At 45.4% G+C, this 22268-nt stretch overlaps 1 protein-coding gene and 1 non-coding gene across 2 annotated transcripts; both read right to left on the reverse strand.

Moving 5' to 3' along the window:
* Positions 1 to 344: 344 nt before the first annotated feature.
* Positions 345 to 21483, reverse strand: SERPINB5 (serpin family B member 5). Its single transcript, XM_090285413.1, has 7 exons — positions 21363 to 21483; positions 14206 to 14380; positions 11770 to 11907; positions 9633 to 9750; positions 6351 to 6493; positions 4104 to 4271; positions 345 to 2013 (listed from the first exon to the last, which is right to left on the reverse strand). Exons 2-7 carry the CDS (start codon positions 14371 to 14373, stop codon positions 1621 to 1623), a joined length of 1128 nt encoding a protein of 375 aa, XP_090141539.1. The 5' UTR covers positions 14374 to 14380; positions 21363 to 21483; the 3' UTR covers positions 345 to 1620.
* LOC150002477 (U6 spliceosomal RNA) lies at positions 7257 to 7363 on the reverse strand. Its single transcript, XR_016512809.1, has one exon. It is a non-coding gene; the product is annotated as a U6 spliceosomal RNA (small nuclear RNA).
* Positions 21484 to 22268: the final 785 nt, after the last annotated feature.

Consider the following 22268-nt stretch of genomic DNA (forward strand, 5'->3'; position numbering starts at 1 on the left):
AATAAGAAAACATTTTACGCATATACAGCTTCTTGATGAAATTACATTTTGAGGCTGAGCCCAAAGATCTCCTTTTAATAATACACTTGAACGTGACTGAAAGTCCTTTGAGACTCCCCTGGGCCTCCCCTGAGGATGAAAGGGGACAGGAGAGGGAAGCAAGAGCTGGAGGACAGAGAGAGAGGAGGACCAGGACACTGGGGCAGGAATTACTCTTATTTCTTCTTACTCTACATCACTTCTCCCAGAAGCATTTATGTACAGGAATGCTTTTATAAATAGATGGCTTGGTTCTACATCAAAGTAATAAATCTATCTTCATGGAAAAAGAAAAGCAAGACATGTAGTTTAATAATATTTTATTGTCAACAGCATAAAAGCAATTTAATATTGATCCTTTGGAGCAAGAAGAAAGTTAAACCTGTTTACAGAATACCAGAGGAGAGGAAAGGGTGTCACAGAATCTTCAGTAAACATGCTCTTTTGATGGTGAATTAAGATGAGAACTTATAACGTAGATAACTTATCAGATCAACTTTAAAAGTTATTATTAATGCAAGTTACTGCCTATAGTAACTAACCCCACAGACTTGGAAAACAATATGTGTCAAAGTAGTGTGAGCACTTCAGTAGCTTTACTTACATTTCCTAAAGGTATGAGTCCCGTCCCCTTTCCCCCATCACATTAGACAAAGAGACAAAGCCCTTCACACACATAAAACTCTTTTATCGGTTACCGTGAGAGTCCCTGCTTTTTTAAGGCCCTGGTTGTCAAACATCCACAGCCCTGCTGAGTCAGTTAGAAGCCTCGCCCAGCAGTCTGTGCCCGCCCAAATGACCAAGTGGTCATTCTATCAAGAGTAAAAATAAATTTTTCATTAGATCTGAGCTTCCCCTTCAGGGGCAGCACATCAGCTACCGTAGGTCTGCAATTCGTTATCCAGTACTTCACAATCTCAAAACGTTCTGAAAATTAAGCTTGTTCATAAGCTGGTGGCATATGCATCTGTCAGCAAACCTGACACTTACGAGCTACTTAGTCTTTATCCATATTGTGTCAGTATTCTCCATTTTATGGCAGAAATATCAAGGTGTTGACTTACAGGTCAGGTGTTGTTTCAGACTCTTTCAATGTGTTTCCATAACATACAGTGTATGCAATATACTATCTTTCTAAAAGCCAAAAAATACAAGGGTTTGAAAAAACATTTGTCCACATTTGGGGACCTACAGTAGCCTGAACATGTGCCCAAGTTCCACTGGAACCAGAGAAGTTTGGCAGATCCCCTGAACCTTTCGTCTTTCAGGGAGGTTAGTACGTCTCGAACATTCTGTATCCTAATAAAGGAAAGCAAAGATCCGGAAATAAAACCTACAGATCCCCCTCACATGAAATTTCTTTGTGAAAGACTGTATATCTGCCCACGACCCTAGCGAGTGTGACAAATAATAAATACCTATTTCCTTTTCATTGAAAGCATTGACTTGGATGGGTGGGAATGACAAGGACCAATATGTTTCTCATCCAGCAATAGTAACAATTTATCATATTTTGACAGTGATTCTGCGGATGCAGAGTTTACAGAAAAGTCAGGCTGGATGTAACCTGGGCTCTGCCACTTAAGGAGAACAGAACTTGCCAAGGAAAATGATGTTTCGCGTTTTGTTGTGCCTGATGATGTAAATGAACGGGTGGTCGGCATTGAACTCATCCTTATGCTGCAGGATGCGCGATCCCGGCACCTCTATGGAATCCCCACCATCTTCCGTTATTTCTAGGCACACTCTGTGAATCACATTGGAGAGTGCCACTCCCTTGGACTCTGACATTCCAGAGAAGTCAGATGTATTCTCATTAAAGGTATTTTTCAGCCCTAGGTTTTCCAGACTAGCCTTGGGATCGATCCCCTTTTCCACCTTAAATTTTGGAAGGGAGAGTTTGACTTTGGTGTTGGCCATGGTGCTGGGATTGGTCCATTGCAAGAGCGTCTCTGAGGTGAGTTGTTTTTCTACCTAAAGGACAAAAAGGAGAAGAAGTTATTTTGTTTATTTGCAATGGTAGATGGCCCTGTTTGATGAAAAACGTAAGTGCCATTGTGAAACCCTTTTTGAAGCACTACAGATGGACCACCAAATATGGGATCAGCCTTGCAGTTCTGGTGTGGGACTGTGTCCCCCATAAAAGGCCCACCACCCAGCACTGGCCTCCACTCCACCTTCCAACGATGGTCCCGTTGCCCTGGAATTCATGAGGGCAGTTCTTTTCAAATGTATGCGTAACGCTATTGCATACATAATAGTGAAATCAGAGTAAAATTAGAAGGGTTTTTATCATGATAGTTCTTGAATGCTTATTTTCATTTCACTGCTAGGAAATGCAGAATACTCATGTATTAGGCATGACATCAAATTCAAAAACTCAATTTAAAGCTAAGGTAAACCCTTTGAAAAATGAGAATCTGAACTATCTATGATCATCCTTTGAAATAATAAGTAATAAATGCATGCATTTTAGTTGGTTATCTTTTTTAATAAGAGATCAAAAGATAAATATAGAGGTGATGGGTGTGTCTGTAAGCTGGATTGGGAGGAACCCTTTTATAATTTATACATTTGTTGAATCATCCTGCTGTACACTTTAAATATCTTACAATGTTATGTCATGATAGCTCAATAAATCTGAAAAATAACAGGTTATGTTCTTAACCGCATAAAACTGAATATTCATCTGTCATAATAGGAAACCTCTAAATCTGTGCTGTCTGATACAGGGGCACCTGAAACGTGACCCGATGAAGGCTGAGAAACGCTCTGTGTGTAAAACACACAACAGATCTCCAGGACTTAATACAGGCAAAGAATGTCAAACATCTCATTCCTCGTTGTTACGGTGACTGCACGAGGAAGTGATAGCATTTTGGAAATGTTGCGTTAATCAAAATACTTTATCAAAAAAAATTTTAATGAGAGATATGAAATGAGGCATAAAATGGTTTCGTCATAAAATGTTTCACTGAGCGAATCTTAAATCGCTCCTTTCATCTGGTGCTTTAATGTGAAAGATGATATAAGGCTATTTTAAGTCAGTCAAGCACAGGATCGCTGAATAACGACAGGTGGGAAACGTGAGACTAAGGTGTGAAGCGGAGTACAGACGAGAGACCGGTGAGTCAAAGAAGAACAGAGAAGGACGTAGAAGTCAGTGAACAAGGTAGTGGGGCAAACAAAATGGGAACTGAAGTCACAGGTAAGATGTGACCAAGTTCCGTCCACCCTAGGAAGTCAGGCAGTCACTGAGGCATGACGGAACTATACCAGGAGACCCCTGGGCTCCCCAAGGATTCCCTCCTCCTTCCTGGCCAGGGCAAGAACAGGTAGAAGGAAGCCGGGGGGTAGGGGGGTGTGCTGGGAGAGAACAGGGGCCGCAGGTGAGGCTGCCAGAGCGAGGGAAGGCTACGCCACGCACAAGCAGGTAAAACCTCTGCCACATTGTCAGTCCTGTGCCTCTAATAGCTGTATGTATGAAATATGACGCATAAGCACATCTCATATACGTGTATGCATGAGAAGAGCTTTTCAAGACTGATGGAATGCGCAATGCACGAGGTGAACCCTAAAGTAAACTGTGGACTTCAGTGGATAATCACGTATGGATATGGGCCCATCAGTTGTAAACAAACGCACGGTGTCGCTGCAAGATGCTAACGACGGGTAACTCTAGTCCAGAGTTAAGAACATGGATTCCAACTTCCTGGGCTCAAACCTCGATTCTACGACCCACGGACGAGTGACATCACGGCAGACCCGTTACCTGCCCCTCTGTGCCTCAGTTCCCTCATCGGTACACGGCCGTGGTGACGGTATCTAACCCTAGGCCTGTTGTGAGAATTCAGTGAGACAGAGCACACAGGGGAGTTACAATTCCGGGCACACTGTAAGTGCGAGATCAATGCCGGCTGTTCTGAGTATTGAAGGGACAACAGAGCCAATGACATGTGAGGCAGGGCTGCAGCCCCTTCCACAGCCCCGCCCAGCAACCCCCCCCAGGCTCTGCCACAGCAGGGGCACCTTGGCACTGCCCCCCCCCCCACTGCCCTCCTCACCTTCTCCAGGCCCGTGGACCCATCCTCCAGGTCCTTGGGTAGCAGGATGAGCATGCTGAGGTGCTTGTTCTGAAAGGGGAGCTCTATGACCTTGCAGTTGATACTGTCAATGTTGCCCATGCAGAACGTGGCTTCCAGGCTCATCATCTGCACTGGCTTGGTGTCCGTCTGTAACAGGAGAAGAAATCTGGACTGCTTGCCTTTTACTTTCCACAAGTATACATATAGATATGTATTTTTTAATTTCCTCCATAAAAGACAGTGAATTATGCTTTTATATGTACATATATACACACACACATACACACATATCTATACACACACATGTCTATTAATTTGTTCTTGTTATAATTCCATGAAACACCTCGAATATTTGTCCCCTCTCTTTGTAAGAGGGAAAAATTACACTAATCTAGCCTTTTTATAGTTAGGTTTGCAATATGTAAATTTGTGTGTGTATGTGTGCGTACCCACCTTTATCAGTATAGCCACTATACTAAACTTTTACTAATATAACTTCATGAATTTAGTCTAGCCCTTAAGGGAGACACCACAGGACCTGAGGAAAAGTTCAGTAAAGTCACTCTCAAAGTTCAGGGGTTGACCAAAACAATTCACAGAAAGCAGAAAGGAATGACCTCTGCATTCAGAAAGAGGGTGTATCCCCGCGCGGCGCTGAGTCGTGTTTTATGGCTTCGTTAGGTGAAACACAGAGAGATCAATGACATTTCAAAGCCATGCTTAAAACCCAAGGACTTGTATGTGTAAAGTTTAATAGCGCCTCAAGAGGGGCGCGCCTTGTGCCCAGCATCTGAGACACACCCCTCTGTGCAGGGTCAGCTTGCCCATGCAGGCAGCTTTGAGGGGGCCACTGGACTGCAGGAGGGCAAGCTAGGGAGAGAAGTGGATGGAGGGCCCCTAAGATGTGAGGCTATTTTGAAGAGGTAAGCAGCCCCCTCAGCAGTAATTGTCCGGTCCCAGTGAACTTGCCCAATGGAGTTTGTCTACGGAGCCATGACGGTCCCAAAGTCCAATCAGGGCTTGTCTGCTGCTGCCTGTTTATTCAAGCTGACCCTTAGGGACGGCCACTGATTCCACAAACATTTGCTGAGCACCTACTAATGCACCAGGCTCTGGGCCAGGAATGAGAGAAACCAAGAAGAGTAAGGCATTATCCTGCCTTTCCCAAGCCCGTGCGCTCATGCGAGACCTAGTAAGTAAATAAATAATTGGATTTCACTAAGGAAAGTGCTCTTGGGGCAGGGGTGGTGACGAAAATAAAACTCTGTGTGTACAAAGAAAAAATACCAAAAGCCAGTCCAGCTAGCTCAGGTATAAATCGTATCTTGAGGGTCTTTTCTTCCTGGGTTCTAGCATGAAGGAGGTACTGTTATAATATTTGGCAAAAACAAAAGGGATGGATGCAGGTACTCGAAGTGCTGGAGGAAACTTGAAAACTAAAATGGGTACCCAGGAGTCACAAGGTGAATACACCGCCTTCAGCTACTGCGCTTCCTGAAGCCTGGCTTTCTGTCTGCGACCCTACCACAGGTCAGAGCTCATCACCTGAGACCAAATTACATCATCATCATATAGACTCCTGGGGCTGCCTGGGTCCCCTAATGAAAGGGGTCGATTTCCCAGTCCAGTTCTCTGGATTCCTTTATTGAAGAGGCGCTTTATCTATTTCCATGAATTCTTTTTCACATAGGCTACGGCCTCATGGTGCACTCAGTAGTATGAAGGGGACTTCCTTGCAAAATGGGTTCTCATTCTTCCCCACAATGATGCCCAGAGCCGCAGGTGAGGAAGCTGTACTTTTTCCTTCACAGCCAACAAGTACCTCAAAGCACCTTATAAATTAAAACATCAGAACCATTGACTTCACCTTGAACAGATGAGATTCTCAGGTGGCCCAGGTTTCAAAATGATTCAAAGGCCATGGAGGTTAGAAAATGGTTTGTTTCTTTGCCTTTCTTGCTCATGGTCCCAAGTATTTATAGCCGCTTTCCAGTCAGTGACTTAGTTTTACCCACTTGGGCTCTAATAAGTTCTCACTCAACTCAGACTCTTTGAACATTCTGGAGAAGAGTAAGAATCTCTGGACTACGGTTCCTTTTCTACCAGAGAAGATACACCATTCCTGTGCCTTGATTTCCCTCATTTGAGTGGACTCCTACAGTCCTTTCTGTTGCTATAATTTTTCAGGTCTAGGGTGGGGACCCTTTGACACGCTGCCCCACGTACCTTGTTGACTCGGAAAGGACATTCTTTGGTTTCTGATTCAGGAAATTTCTTCATCCATTTTCCCACAAAGTAGGCAGCATTGACTACAAGGATTTTGGTCTGGTCACTTACATTGTTGTTGGATAAAATGTCCTCGAAGTGGCCTGCAAACAATGTTAGGAAACCACAGATCACACAGGGTTATTCTTAAGCACACACGCTGTTCACATGCCTGTCCGCTCCCTGCGTGTGGAACACTCACTAGAGCTACACCAGGGAGGGTTGAGAGCCAGACCCCCTCCTCTCAGGAGGACCCCTTTCTCTCCTTCCGTCTCCCCACAACTGGACTTACCCAAGACTCCTTGGGAGGAGAATGAAGGGGGAAAGGAGGGGAAAGGAATGAAGAGGAGGAAGAAGAAAAACACGAGCTACCACGTGCTAGACCGTGTGCTAGACATTCATGTACACGCTGTCATGTATTCCTTCCCTTTTCACAGATGAGGAAGCAGGGACTTAGCCCACAGTCACTCACCCGAGATGACACACGGGCGAAGGCGGATTCAGGACTGGAGGCCCATGCTTTGGACTGAAAACACGTGTGTGTCTGCTTTACACCCGGCCCAGGGTCGCACTTTCATGTGTACTTTTTTCTTTTTTTTATTGTTGTTCTATAGAGTTGTCCCATTTTCCCCCCATTGCTCTCTCCTGCCTCCCCACCCCCACCCCTTCAGACCTTCCCCCTTTCTGTCCCCCCTCTTCCTCCTCCCCCTCCCCTCTGGTCACTGTCAGTCTGTCCCTTGTTTCCACGCCTCTGGTTCTATTTTGCTCATTGGTTTGTTTTGTTTGTTAGGTTCCTGCGTCAGGGGAGATCATTCGGTATTTGTCTTCTGCCTCCTGGCTTATTCACTAAGCATAATAGTCTCCAGGAAAAACATGGAACACTTCACGAATTTGCATGTCACCCTTGCACAGGGGCCACGCTAATCTTCTCCGTGTTGTTCCAATGTTACTGTGTGAGCTGCCGAAGCGAGCACATGTTCACGTGTTTTAGCTCACGTCTCTCACAGCGATCCCGTAAGGCAAAGCTCATGGTCCCCATTTTACAGATGAGGACACTGAGGCTGAGAGAGGCCAAGGCGCTCTCTAGTTCACTCAGCTGGAAAGCAGGTCTGAGCCAGGGAAGGACGGTCTTCTTCACCCCGCCGCTACACCCCTCCCCAAATCACCCTGGTGCGGGCAGGGCGGCCAGTCTGCACCAAGGTCAGCTGGGGCAGTCGCAGCTGTAATTACTCCAGCACTCACACCCTCGGCAGGACAGCTCGGTGGTGACAGTCCTCTAATGAAGTTAAGTCCTCATATTCGAATAGCCCTAACGGTTTTTGCAAAGGATTTTCATTTACCTAATCCCCCGGACCTTGGTACCACACTCGGGGCCCCCTCATGGCCGGTGTGTGAGGGACCCTCACTGACTTACTGCTCTGTGTCACCATCCTAAAAAGAATGCATTTTTAAATAAAGGGCCCTATGTTTTCATTTTGCACTAGGACCTGCTCATGATGTCACCACTGCTGCCAACGCTATGAGATGTGTCGAATACGTAACAGTGTCACTGGGGAAACCCAGACCGGAGCAGAGGGGCAGCGGGGACGTGGCAGGGCTCCAGCTGACACCACACGCTCCCAGTTCCAAATTCTGGGGTCTTTTCACGGGTCTACCTTCCCCAGGAAAGTCCTTAAATTGATGAAGATTTTAAAACAAAGTCCCTTAGGAGGAATATGTAATGGTTTAAAAATTCTAAAAGCAGCCCCAGCTGGTGTGACTCAGTTGGTTAGAACGTCGTTCTGTAACAAAATGTTACAGGTTCGATTCCCGGCCACCCCAGTCTGGGCGTGTGCAAGAGGCAACCAATTGATGCTTCTGTCTCACATCGACATTCCTCTCTCTCCCTTCCTTCCTCTCTAAAAGCAATGAAAAATGTCCTCGGGTGAGGACTAAAAAATAAAATTCTAAAAGCAAAACTGTTACAAAGCAATTTAAACAGGAGCTGCTTTTTGCTTATACTTGTGTTTAACCTGATGTTAAACTGTATTTTTCTTTACATAGGAAGGCACAGGAACTTCATTTCAACAACATATACATGTGTGTGTACGTTTATGTGTGTGGATACCTGTCTATGGCCACCGCCTGTCTTGGCTACCGTACGTGATTGGTTAGCACATATTATCTAAGTTAATCCTCACAACAACCATGTAAAAAATTCAATTTGATAACATATGCCCCATTTTACAGTTCAGTAAACCGAGGTTCCAAATACTTCAGCTCGTAAATGGCAATGTCTGCATTTGAATCTGCAGTCCTGAAGACTCCAAGGCTATATTTTTTTCATGCCCTCATTCTGCAGCGATGGCATGAACTCTGTCCCTCCTGAGCCCTCATGGTGACAGGGATGCCCTGGCCATTCAGACAGGAAGTGCATGTCCCTTGCCCCAGAAACGTGTCCCTCACCAGATTGCAATGGTGCCCAAAATACCCATCACTACCTATCACCCCTTCACTATTAGGGGGTGTGTCCCAGCAGGTCCCTCCTGATGTAAATACAAACATGTTCCTGAGAACGGGGACATGGATGTTGATCTGCACTCAAAAATCACCTTACTTCCAATTCTTTTCTAGCAAAGAAGACTCAAGGAGAATGCCAACTGAGGGAAGGTTCAGGGGAAGGAGAGGCCCGAGGGATGCACAGAGCCAGGGGTAGGACCAGGTAGATGCTGAAGAAGAGACCCAGGGTGTCAGCGGGCCGATGGGGTGGGTGGGGTGGGACCGAGGGCGCATTTCCGTCCACTGTGGTTTGTTGTATTTTTTTTATATGTATAATTGATTGTCTAAGACTCTCTGTCCCTTTCTTCCTTAATAAACTTGCAGGATATTTGAGCTAAAAGTGGTCCCAGGGACCATTCAATCCCTTCATTTCCAGATTGAAAAACTGGACTAGTGACGTGCACAAAGCCACGCTTTGCAAGAGGCGCAGCAAGGCTCCAAGGACGGCAGCCTTGGGGCAGCTCATCGGAGAGCCAGGCACGTAGACTGAATATAACAGAAGCACCAGGAGTTTCTGCCAAATGAAGAGGTGATGGGAGAAAGGCCCAGAAGTCCAAGCTGTTGAAATGGCCTGACGGGCAAGAATTTAGCTTCTGCGCTGAAACATCGCAGGAATGAATCCTCTAGGTGTCCAACCTTTGCTCAGCAGAAAGAGTCATGAGAAGGCAGGGAGTGATTTCCAGCAGATTAAATAAAGGTACTTGCCGTCTGTGAGATCCTTAATTGACTTGTTGATCTGGCCTTTCGTTTCTTCCAATTTATCTTTGAAATCAACAGTTTCCATTTCCTTTGCATAGGGTCTCTTTGTGGAGCTGATGAACTCCTGAAAAGCACCCAGTTCAAAAATCACAAATTACTTAACAGTCTGTAGTCAAAGTGTTCCGTTTTTATACAGTTCTAAGCAAAGGACTTTTAAATGTCTATTACTATGAATACACTTTCAAAATCTGAACTATTAGGTAAACCTCATGTAGAAATCAATGAATTTTCTTTGTGTTCAATGTTTCATTTCTTTAATTCCAAGACAATATCACTTATTAAATGTATTCATCAATTTAGTATCAGCTTTGGGGAAAAAGAAGCACGATGCTAAATGTACATAACACATGATTTCAGAAACATTCAAATGCATATACATGGATGTGTCTTAGAAGAAATGTACAGAAAAGAACTTTATGAGCAGAAAACTCTATTCTCACTGAAACAAATATTCTACAGACTCTTGCTAGTCAAAGTGTGGTCCAAGAACCAAAAGCCTTGACATCACCACCTGGGACCATGTTGGAAGTGCAGAATCTCAGAGCCCCAGACCCACTGAATCAAAATGTGCATTTTATCAAGACGCCACGCTGACTCACCTGCACCTTACGTTTGCAACAGCGCTACAGAGAACGTAGCAGTGAGTCTAATTCTAATGCTTGTTGATATGCAAAACCCTACACCCCATCCCTACTCATTTCAATTCAAGTGATCTGAGGCCGGGAGCTTTCACTTTTAACCCCCAGGTAGTGCTGCTGCAGGTGGCCCTCCTCGTACCACACCTGTCTGTACATTCAGCAGTGAACTTGCAGGTGCTATATAACCGACAGGAGCCATGGGAAGCAGTCTTGAAATAAAACTCCTCATAATTCCCGGTTTGGTGGAAATAATTCAAAATGTTAAATAGAAGGTCAACCAAACTAAACACAGCTGATTAAGTAAAACGTCCTAACACAGGGCTCCTTCGGTTTCTGCCAAGCAGCTATGGCCTTACCCAAATTGATTCTGCTCATTGCAAGCCAACCTTGGGACCAAGTGTTGCCCTTGACCAAGAGAACAGGGACCACCTAAGGACATCAGAGCCTCAGCAAGGTGAATGTCCTCCACTGTCCTCAGTGCCAGTAACAGAATATATTAAGCATCTCATTAAGGACTACCTAAGGAGCTTAAAAATTTTTTCTATACCCAGGCCCTGACTCACATCCCAATATTTTATTTTAATTCCCTGAGTGATTGTTGGAAGAAAAATGACTGTATATATGTGTCTTCAAACAACAAGAATAAACTCACAACCATGTCTAGTAACCAATGTCCTCAAAAGATCTCACCAGAAAAACAAACAGATACTACAGGAAGTAATGAAACAGTGGGAAAATATTTAACTGGTGGTCTACCTTTTAGGTTAAGAAAGCTTAAAATTGTGACCATTCAAACACAAACTGAATCAACTCTATATTACTACCACAGAGAATGAACTTCTTTATAGTCTAGGGTGTTGGGTATGTGTTTCAAGTACATGTTTTTTTAAATATTATGTTATACTCTGGGGTCAAAGCTAAGGGTACCGCAGTGTTATGTGATTCCTTCACAAAATGGCTAAAATTTAACACCCAGAACTACTGTACAGATGCCTTCATGACCAGCCTAGGAAAATAAACAGACACTTGTAAGTTTATGAGAACTGTTGATTCATACAGTTCTGAGTGCCCGCCCCGCTGGTTGATGAGCAAGGTGCGAATCACGAGCTCTCTTGCATTTTGGGGGCTACATTATTACCGACACCATTCTCCACTTCTCTGAGTGAGGAAGGCAAGGGGAAGGGTAGGACCTATGAGTGCTCGAGAGGGACAGGGAGGCCTGCCAGCTTCTCCCTATTCTGAGCGAGCAGATATGTCTGTAGTTGCAACCCCCTAAATTCAACCTCTCCTCTAGGACTGACTTGTTTGCATTAGCCTCAGTCAGAAATAAGCATCCTAGAAGTGAGTTTTACTGAAAAAAAAAAAAAAAAGCTGTAAGTCTGACCACATGACAATGCCACTCCTGGGAAAAAGCTGAATCTTGTGGGTGGCACTAAGTGACTTACCATAGAAGGATTCAGAGACTTGTCTATGTAGAGCCGTTTGATTAGTTTCAGCGAGTAGAAGGAACTAAGTTTGTTTACATCTGACGTTACCGTTTGAAATCCAAAGGGCACATCTTTGACATTTTCAAAATGAAAGACCTGTAAAGAGAAGAAAAAAAAAACATGGCCATGAAGCATCGCCTCTTCCCACTGCAGTGGACACATGGTAACTGTCACCCCCCGTGGGGGATGCAGCATCTCCCTGCTCCATTATCGCATGAGGCGAGGCTTTTCGACCTGAGCACTGCTGACATTTGGGGGAGGATATTCTTTGTTGCCGGGGCAGGGTGGGTGGGTGAGTATTGTAAGATGCTTCACAGCATCTCTGACCTACTAGGTACCATTTGTGACAACCAAAAATGTCTCTGGACACTGTCAAATGTCCCTGGAGAGTGGCACAGGGACGGGGGGGGGGGGGGGGCTGCAAAATTGTCCCCGTTGAGAAACACTGACGTAAAGAACTTCTCTGGATTTAACTCCAGAGAAATTTGCCCTTTCTTCAAAATGATGCCTCTAATCCTCATTCAGAAAGCTTTCCAAACTTGGAAAAGAGTGAAACCGGGTTATAATTTCCATCTAATTTAGACACAGGAGAGAGAGATTACTAGCAAAATAGACAATCACTCAGCAGCTATCAGATTCCAGGATGGAGGTGTCTCTAGCCAGGGTCTGTCTAGTCCCTTTAGCTCCTCTGACAAGGGCCACATGGGCTGAGGTATTGTTTATGGTGGGCAGCTCCCATCAGCGGTGGGCTGCACCGGGTGGGCTAGAGCCGGACAGCCTGGCCTTCAGCCCCAACCTGTAGCTACTAGAAATAGAATCCAGCCCAACTCTGCAAAGCTTCACTTTTCCTCTGTAAACTGGACTGAGAATACCTACTATTCCGAGTTCTTAAGAGGTTTACAGACATTATATGTAAAATACCTAAAATATCATATCCATTCAAAATGTTAATAATAATTCTTAAAGTAATATTCTAAGCCATTTAAAACGAGGACGTCATCTTTGGGAGGGCTTAAATCCTTCCAATGTTTTCCGAACTTTTCTTTTGTTCTGGTCAATAGCCCAGCGTCTCCTCTGCCCCCCGGTGCCTCAGAACGCGATGTCAGCATAAGGTGATCCTAACTCATGAAAACTGTGCCTGTAACGTCACTAAATGGGCACAGTGCACCAATGAGTCACACGGCCTCAGGACTGCAGGGTCACATTGGCTAGTCCAAGGCGGTGCACAACTCTCAGGCCTGGGGACAGGTAAAAGGACCAGAAAATTTAAAAACCCAGGTCACTACTGCTGGTGGGACAATTGCATGTACATGACCCTTAATATTATTACTGAGGAAGAGACCCACTCCCAGGAGGTTGTCTTTTCTGTCCCTTCTCTAGTGGGAGATAAGAAATGAGGAAATGGAGATGGGGCAAGGATTACGGGTTGGGGGGGGGTGTGCATTGAGAGGGCAGGACAGGTGAGAAGATGTAGTTCCTCTTCCCACAGCTGAAGGTTCTTTCTCAAGCACCCTAAATTTCAAGGGTAAATTCTCCACTTATCACAATCCATAGAACACTTCATGGGTCATACTTTCCAGGAATTTACAGATACAAGGACATGTTCCCTTTTTAAATGCTATGAGCTCATGGGAAGAAAGGTTGTGTTGAACTGAGAATGATCAACATAAGGATAATAATGGAATGGAGATAGAAGGGCATTCACATGCTATCTAAAAGCAAATAGCAGGGGTTGGGAGAGAAATGGGGGAGGGGAGTAAAAAGGTACAAAGTTCCCATTATCCATTAAGGCACAGGGATGCAGTGTACAGCATGGGGACCATAATTAATAATACCGCGTTGCATATTTGGACATTAAGAGAGTAGATCTTGACATTTCTCATCCCTAGAAAAAGAAATTCTATAACTTTGTGTGATGATGGATGTTAACTAGACTTACTGAGGTGATCATTTTGCAATATATACAAATATCAATTACTATGTTGTATACCTAAAACTAATACCATGTTGAATGTCCATTACATCCCAATAAAAATAATAATAAAGCACGACGCTGTAAGTAAATTTTATGCATAAGAAAGGGATATAGGTGTATACTTTCCGGTCAGGGTATTTGCAGTGGAACATTCAATAAACACCACCTTAATGGATTCTGGCAGTAGAACACATGCAAAGATGTCAGGTGACTTGCCAAAGGCCACTCATTAGTGGCAACCTTGTGCTCCCTCACGCAGATAAAGGAGCTGCCTTTCACATTGAAAAACAGATTGAGAGGGTGTTAAAAGTAGCACAACTCTCACTCCCAGGCAGCGCTGGCCACAGAGCCCCATTCGCGCCGTCTGCATGTTCTAACAACTATTCCCACTCAAAGCAGACCCCAGGGGCGGGGCTTACCTGTCCGATTTCATTGGCTGTGTCACCTTTGGCTCCTACTTGAACAAGGGACAGGGAGGTGGAGAGACAGACTGGGGAGAAGAGGACGTTGCCCGCTGGCTCCTTTTCACACAGCGTTTTGAAGAGGTCAACCGCAAAAGCCGAGTTCGCCAGCTGCAGGGCGTCCATTGTGGGCCTAGAACAAAGGATAAGGGTCTTTAAACCTTTCCCACTTGCATTCTGCCAACCCAGTAAGAGTTCCGCCTAAACAAAGTGAAGGCCTTGGATAGACAAGAGGAAGGGACTTCACAGGAAATGCAATTTTAAAAGCCAGGGGGGAAGAAACTTCCGGGCAAATGCCCCAAGGGCTAAGGGGCGCAGCAAGCAAGGCCTCTCTGCACAGCTCTGCCAGGACCCTTCAAACTCGGGGGGACCCGGCCACCAGGGCCATTGTGGAGGGCTGGGTGATCGCACTGCTGCCTCGGCAAGTTGTCAGAACAGCTGGCAGCACTGATCAGAATCAGCTGGCTTTATTTATCCATATTGTTTCAATTAGGATTGAGGTTAAAGCACACAAAATTCACATGTTTGTACATCAAAAACAGTCAAGAAAAAAGTATACAGTATTCCTTCACTTATCGCGGGTATTACGTTCTAGACGCCCCCGCGAAGTAGGAACCTTACATTTATTCTACACTCTTAAACCTACGTAACTTTAACAACATTCATATACAGAACCGCAAAATCCCGCGATATAGTGAAAAATCCGCAATAAATAATTAAATATAATATTTTTTTAAATCCCACGATACAGTGAGGCTGCGATGAGTGAACAGTGATATAGAGAGGGACTACTGTAATTGGTAGGCACAAAATAGACAGGGGGATGTTAGGAACAGGATAGGAAATGAAGAAGCCAGAGAACTTATATGCACAACCCACAGATGTGAACTAAGGGGGTGGATTGCTAGAGGGAAGGGGATACCGGGCAGAGGAGGGCAAAGGGGGAAAAATTGGGACAACTGTAATAGCATAATCAATAAAATACACTTTAAAAAAAAAAACAATCAACTCACAGCAGTTGTGTGTGGTTCAGTTTAATAATTAGTAACTGTTATGGGTTGAATTTGTGTCCCCCCAAAAAAGATATGTTGAAGTCCCACCCCTGGGTACCAATGAATGAGACCTTATTTGAAAACAGGGTCTTTGCAGACTTAATCAAGTTGAAGTCATTAGGGCTGCCCTAATCCAGTATGACTGGTGTCCTTGTCAGAAAGACCAGGAGAAAAGACAGAGGCAGATGGGCACAGAGGGAAGGTGCCGTGAAGACACACACAGAGAGGCCATGTGACGGCAGAGGCAGAGACTGGAGTGATGCTTCCACAAGCCAAGGAATCGCAGGGACACCCAGAAGCCAAGAGAGAGGCAAGGAAGCCAGTTCCCCAGGGCTTGCAGAAGGAGCATGGCCCGGCCAAGACCTTGACCTCAGACTCTGGCCTCCAGCACCATGGGAGAAGCCACTTCTGTTGTTTTAAGTCACCCCGTTTGTGACGCTTGGCCATGGCACCCCCCAGGAGACCACTACGGTCTGTAATACCTCAGTAGGGCACCCGGCACGCAGCACTCTTCAATATACAGAAGCTGTTATTGTTTTTTATGTTAATACATGTTGGAAGATGCTGTACACAGCATTTTAAGGGTCAACCGAGTTCCCCCTTCTATGAGTTTGCAACCTATCCCGGCAGATACAAGAAAATGAGTAACATGCACGGCTGCCCGATGCCGTAGGAGCAGTATACCAAGTCCTGTGGCGTTCAAGGAAAGGAAGAGAGGACAGCTTCAGCTCAGAGGACGGAGCCTGGGGAAGTGGAAGGAGCGCAGGTGGGTCTCTGTCTTGTCTGAGAGCTCCTACTCTCACGCTGGGGGCCTCTACGTGACGTCCGGGGACCTCTCACGGTCCCCACGGCCCTTTTGGCGGGTTCATGAGAGCACAGCTCTTTCCAGAATAATACTTAGACACTCTGCCTTTTCACTCACAATCTCTCACAAACATACAGTGGAGTTTTCCAGAGGCGGTACGGTGTGTCTTCTTTTAAACCAAATTTGAAAGAGATTTGCAGAAAAAAAAAAAAAAAAAACAGTGCTACCCTTCCTGCTACATTTTTTTACTTTAGAAAGCAGTTATTTTTTTTCCATTGAAATATTTTACCCATGTTAATATGTAATGGTAACATTGTTTTTTATTTATTTTGTTTTCTTTTCTTTTTATTGAATTTTTGGAGTGACATTGGTTAATAAAATTATATAAGTTTCAGGTTACAATTCAATAAGACATCACCTGTGTATTGTATTGTGTGCTCACCGCCCCAAATCAAGTCTCCTTCCATCACCATTTATCCCCCCTTCACCCTCTTCTCCCTCCCCCACCTCCCTGGTAACACTATTAGTTTAATGAATTAGTAAGTAAATATTGCAAACTTTCTTCAGTTTTCATTTCTCATTCGGTAAAGGGGTCTTGAGATTTAAAAGTCTGAGAACTGCTTTTCCAATGAAAGTCCTACCTGGCTAGTCCTGTAGTTCCCGATCAAGTCTGATGATGCTGGAGAGAGTGAGCAGTCAGGGCAAAGCTCTTTCCAGAAGCTGAGCTGAGCTACGGGACTCACCAGGCTCTGCCTGACCCAGGACAGTGTGTTTCTAAGGAACACAGTTGATATTACTACCCCTGAGTGACTAGGGCGCAGATGAAAGCTTGAAGCTCAGAGCGGCAAGGCGCGGTGCCGTCACGCGCAAAGACGCAGAGAGCGAACCTGACATTGAAAGTTGTCAGGCAGAACATGCTCCCTGCCAACACCACTCAGAACAGAGTGCTTCCCAAGGATGCGTTAGACCTCAAAGTAATCTGCTGAAGGAGTCTGACTGCAGAAACCTCACAGAGTATCAAAAGGTAAAGAAATGTTCATGTTACCATTTTGTTCCACTGAAGCATTAGTCTACCATTCATTATAACATGTTGAGATCCATTTAGTCTAAGTAGCTCTATCTGAGTACAAGCTCGTGGTGGCTCTTAGTACAGTTAATTACACAACAGAGTTAACACTGTGTTGCAATTCAAGGCTTAGATTCAGGTCGCCATTGGAGAATGCCAGTCAGCACACACCTGACATCTGAAGCTTTTCCATGGGTGGCAGACCCTCGTTTCAAAGAGCCCTTTCCGTTGCATGAGCATCCTCAGTGCCTGAGACCAGCAGGCCTGCCTTCCCTTCCCGGTGCTGACTATCTCCTTTCTCAGAAAATTCTCCTTCAGGTTGAGAAGGTCATGCAGCCTCTAATATCTGAGGTCCTGGCAACAACAGCGTTGTTTGATGCCTGACAAAGGTATCACAAAAGGTCTGGACACGGAAATTGCTATAGGAGCAAACGATCACCAACTAAGTCATCAATCAGATATTGCATGGTAAATCTGATCAGTTGTTTGGCGATTGGTCCCACGTGACCTGAAACCACTGTGAAGGTGATCTAGGCTGAGGTAGTTCGAGGGATGACCTGGGCCACAGCCAATGGCCATGTTGCAAAGCAATCAAAGAAGTTAAACAAATCTTAGCAATGTGAGCAACACACACAGGAATGCATCACGTTTCCACACGGGCCATTTTACATAGCAAATGCTATCAAAATTATGGCACAAAAGGAGGAATGAACAGGACCTACAGAGTAAATTTACATGTCTCATGACTTCTGTTCAGAGCACTAAAATTGCTACAGAGTCTTTTTATTTCATTATCACTTGGTTACGGAGAAAACTTCGTCTTCACGAAAACCTTCCAACGATTTTAACAAACAGAGAATTTCATTTACAGCTCCAATGTAGAAAACTCAGCATGGTTTTGTCACTTAAAAGTTTAAAAAGCACTTTCTCTAACCAGACAAGACTGAGATGGGAATTTAAGTAGTCATACAAACAAAGGGCTGTAAGAATTTATCACTAAGTTGCCTGGTTTTTTTGTTTTTGTGTTTTTTGTTTTTTGTTTTTTGCTTTTGCAACATATCTTAAAATCATAAACCTCACAGTGGGACAAGATCTTGGCATGGATCTAGTCTGGCCCCATTTCTTCGCTTCACAGTTGAGAGGAGTGAAGTGCACAGAGATGAAGTGTCCTCCAGGCCTCCCACGCAGGGCGCGAGAGCGGTAAAACCAGCCCCGGCGTTCACTCCTCCCAGGGCCCGGCCTGGTGTGTCCAACCACACCTCACCCCTCCAGCCTCAGTAACTGTCTTGGCCGGCATTTGCTCTCTCAAAAGTCTTGAGCATTCCAAAACTCCCATGTGTCCTGAATTACTCCTTTAGAGATACTTTGCATGTTTTTTTTCTAAATCAGCAAAAAACTTCTTTTTGCTTTCCTCCTTGAAGAATCTTTTGTTCTCAGGAACAGAATCTTAGATCTGGAGATCATATGGAGGGTTACCAGTGGGGAGGGGAAAGGAGAGAATGGGGCAAGCATATAGGGATTAAGAACCATGATTGGTAGGTACAAAATAGACTGGGGGATGTTAAGAATAGTAAAGGAAATGGAGAAGCCAAAGAACTTATATGCACAACCCATGGACAGGAACTAAGTGGGGGGGGGGGGGTGCTGGAGGGAAGTGGGTACCAGTGGAGGGGGGCAAAGGGAAAAAATTGGGACTACTGTAATAACATAATCAATAAAATATACTTTAAAAAAGAATCTCTTGTTCTCTTTCTGCCATTTATCTTGCAAATTATTGTTACCTTGCTTTCATTTAATATGTATTAACTGAGTACTGAATGCATGTCCAGCAGAGTTAGGGGTTAAGACATCAAAGGTAACCCAACACAGGTCCTGTCTCCCAGGAGCTGTCAGCCCAGTGGCAGGATGTGTGTAATGAGTCATGAGCATTTTTTGTGGGGAGGCAGCAGACACAAGCTGCCACGGGGGCCCTTTGGATGGAGAGAGAGCCCATTTATAGTAGAAATCTCCGTGAGGTCTCCTCAGAGACAGTGACAGCTAAGTTAGTCACACTACAGGTGAGTCCTAAAGACACGTAGGAGTCAGTTCTGCAAAACAATGCGGGCAAAAAGACCAGACACCCTCAGGGACAGCAAGCAATCCCAAGTGAATGGAGAAGCGTGCACCAGAATGTGGGGACAGTCAGGTGTGCTCACTGCCCTGGACTCACGGCTGGGCACTGGCGCCCCACACAGAGGTTTCCGAAGCGTTCGATGCCTCTGCACCAATGCTCCTCAAACTTGTTATCTGTAGGCCATTTGGGTGAGATAAATGCCCGGGCCAGTCCTGGTTGTTTGTCATCCTCACACGCCCCTTTCATTCTCAATCACGTTGTCTTTCGAACAGTATGTGTTCAGCCTACCTACAAACCACCCACCCCCCTCATCTATACACATATGCCCATGCGCACAATGCATGGCTAGGTACACAGATTTTTCATTCCTTAAAATCCTTCCCACAATGTCAGATTATTGTGATATCACCCGTCCTAACCTGCCTTGTACTAGATGAAGAAAAACGTGGAGGAAAAAAAAAAAAATCTCTAAAGTATTTGGTGTAGTCAGTCCCTAGGCAATGACCTTGAGAAACTTTGCTTATTAGAAGAACTATTATCGAACGTCTGAAAACATAGCTTCTCCTGTCCATACTCCAACTTTAAGAGGGAAAAAAAGACAGAGCCAGGTTAAGAAAACAGGACACCTTGCCGTTTCTGCTGTGTGAAAGAATATCAGGCTAAATGAAGTGACGGAAGGAACACACGTATGTGAAAAGATCTCTGTTAGCAGGGAAGGGCAATGCTGCTATTAGCAATAAGGTCAAGTTCCTCATTTCCAGCGGCAGGAGAGCCCTTCTTGGCTCCGGTATTCTGAGATGTCACATGTGCCCCTGTTTGTTTAGCAGCTCAATCCTGACCATGTACCCATCCCACTGTTAACAGTAAGCGAGAGCCAGACGGGCCGGGCCAGCATGACCAAAACTGCTGATGCTGCAACCCTCAAAGTCAGCCCACGGCCCAGAGGGATGGAAGTAGCAGAATTCAAGGCATTAGGAAGCAAAAATGTAAACCTGCTGAGTCATCTTCTGCGGAGGCTCCTTTCTCCCGGCAGCCATCAAGGAACCCAGCAAGTCCTTGTACCTCCTGGTGGGGGCTGAAGTTGGAGACCCACCAAATTCTATTCAAATCTTCTGAGTGACTTGAGTGACAGTGGGGGTGGAAAGGCCACTAAGAATACCCATGGTGGCATGAAAACATCCACAAGCTGTGAGTGTGAAGGCTTCAGCTTGACTGATCTTGCCACTTACCAGCTGTGTGACTTAGAATGTGCCACCTCGCCTCTGTGAGCTGCCTTAGATGAAATACATCTGAGACCCCTCAGCTCCAAATCTGAGTCTACAGAACACCCTGGCATGTTAAGTTGATCTGTAACATGCTACACTTAGATGAAGCCATAAAAATAAAAATTTAAAAATTTAAAAAACACTATGAGCCAACAACCGATTTGAAAAGTTGCCCAAGAATACATATTTGAAATCCGTAACTTGTTTCAAGTATTCTGAAACCCAGAAACAGGGGAGGAGAATGCTTTCTGCCTAGAAGAACACAGTTTCAAGTAAGTGAATACTGAATAGATGCCTAAAAATGCCAAAAGGAAGAGCAGTGTTCACACCTGAATCTCCACCACACAAAGCCAACCAGCAAGGTGAGCCAGACACTCTAATGGGTCTCCGCTTTCTCCAGGTTTTGAGTACCAGCCCTTTCTAAAATAAGCATTGCAAAATTCATTCTTAATTTCAAGATCGGGCTGAAAGCGTGCTCAGAAATACCTTTTATTTCAATTACTGCTGCCCCCCCACACACACACACCACCACCACCCAAATCTCCCAGACACGTTATTTCTTCACAGTCTCGCCTTCTATGGCTGATTTCTCTCCCTACCTGGCATGCTGGTTCCCAAAGGACTGAGAGCTGGAGAGGTGGCCCGGGGGGTGGGGGGTCAGGGACAAGAGCCCCGAAACCAACAGCCTGTCCTTGAACATAACCCATTATGTCGACTTTGTTCACCATCTTGAATCAGCTCAAACACCTCTTTTGGTTTAAAGAACTGTCCTAAAAAGGGAAGTCCCCCGCCCCGCTGCCCCCACTTGGCTCACCTGGAGTTGCAGGTATCCTGGAGAACACAGGCAAGGGCAGAGGAAAGCGAGGCTCAGAAGGCCCTGGAGGCAGCCGCTCTGCGGTCACAGCCGCCGGCTTGCTCACCTGAACCCGGCCGCTCCCGCTGGCCACGCCCCTCTGCGCTCTCCGTCCCGCCCACTTCTGCACCCCCGCTCTTACTCACGCCCCTTGGCAGCTGCTCCACGACTGAAAAAATATTCAGGCTGAAGCTGCTGTTGCCTGTGCAGCTTTCAAAGGCCTCCAACATGCTCAGGCAGGAAGCGACTCTCCTAAATCCTGCCTTGGGCGTCAGACATACATACACCCATACCGATATCAGGGCAACCCTCGTAGTCCTCGTGGGACCGGAAGGTGAACTAGCACATGAAACAGAAGGCATATGTAATGGTTATAAATAATTCACACTTCTCAGATACGGCCTTGCCACAAAGAGCACCCAACCCCTATTCTTTAAATTGCAGTAGATCATTCTGTGAGAGGCCAAAGAGGTAGCGGCCTATTAAACAAAAAGGCGACCACACAAGAAAGAAGAGAATATATCAATTAAGTATACTTAGCAAAACATACAATACCAAACTGGTAAGAGAAATTGTTTGACGGGGTTACGCCTAAAATGTGGGGATTTGGGTTACACAGCTCTGCCCTGAAGTCTCTCGCGGAGCCTGCTCTTGGCTCACTTGCCAGGTGCCCTGACCTCCTGAGGCCCATCACGCCCTGGGACCTCCTCCTCCCTTCCTCCCGCATCTGCTCTTGGGAAAGGGCCTCAGACAGGGCCAGCTCCTTCTCTGCTGCGCTCACCCAATATTCCCTGTTGTTCGTTTGCCACATTGTTTCATAATAATCTACTTAGTGCATGATCTCTTCCATCTGGATGCAAGAATCTT

This window comes from Furipterus horrens, unplaced genomic scaffold (genome assembly GCF_987537825.1).
Source record: "Furipterus horrens unplaced genomic scaffold, mFurHor1.1.pri manual_scaffold_8, whole genome shotgun sequence".
Taxonomy (NCBI): domain Eukaryota; kingdom Metazoa; phylum Chordata; class Mammalia; order Chiroptera; family Furipteridae; genus Furipterus; species Furipterus horrens.

Coding starts and splice junctions, on each gene's coding strand:
- SERPINB5 (XM_090285413.1), bottom strand. CDS start 14,373: ATGGACGCCCTGCAGCTGGCGAACTCGGCTTTTGCGGTTGACCTCTTC. Junction 11,908..14,205: donor CAGCCAATGAAATCGGACAG/GTAAGCCCCGCC, acceptor TTCTCTTTACAG/GTCTTTCATTTTGAAAATGT. Junction 6,494..9,632: donor AATTAAGGATCTCACAGACG/GCAAGTACCTTT, acceptor CATTGTTTGCAG/GCCACTTCGAGGACATTTTA.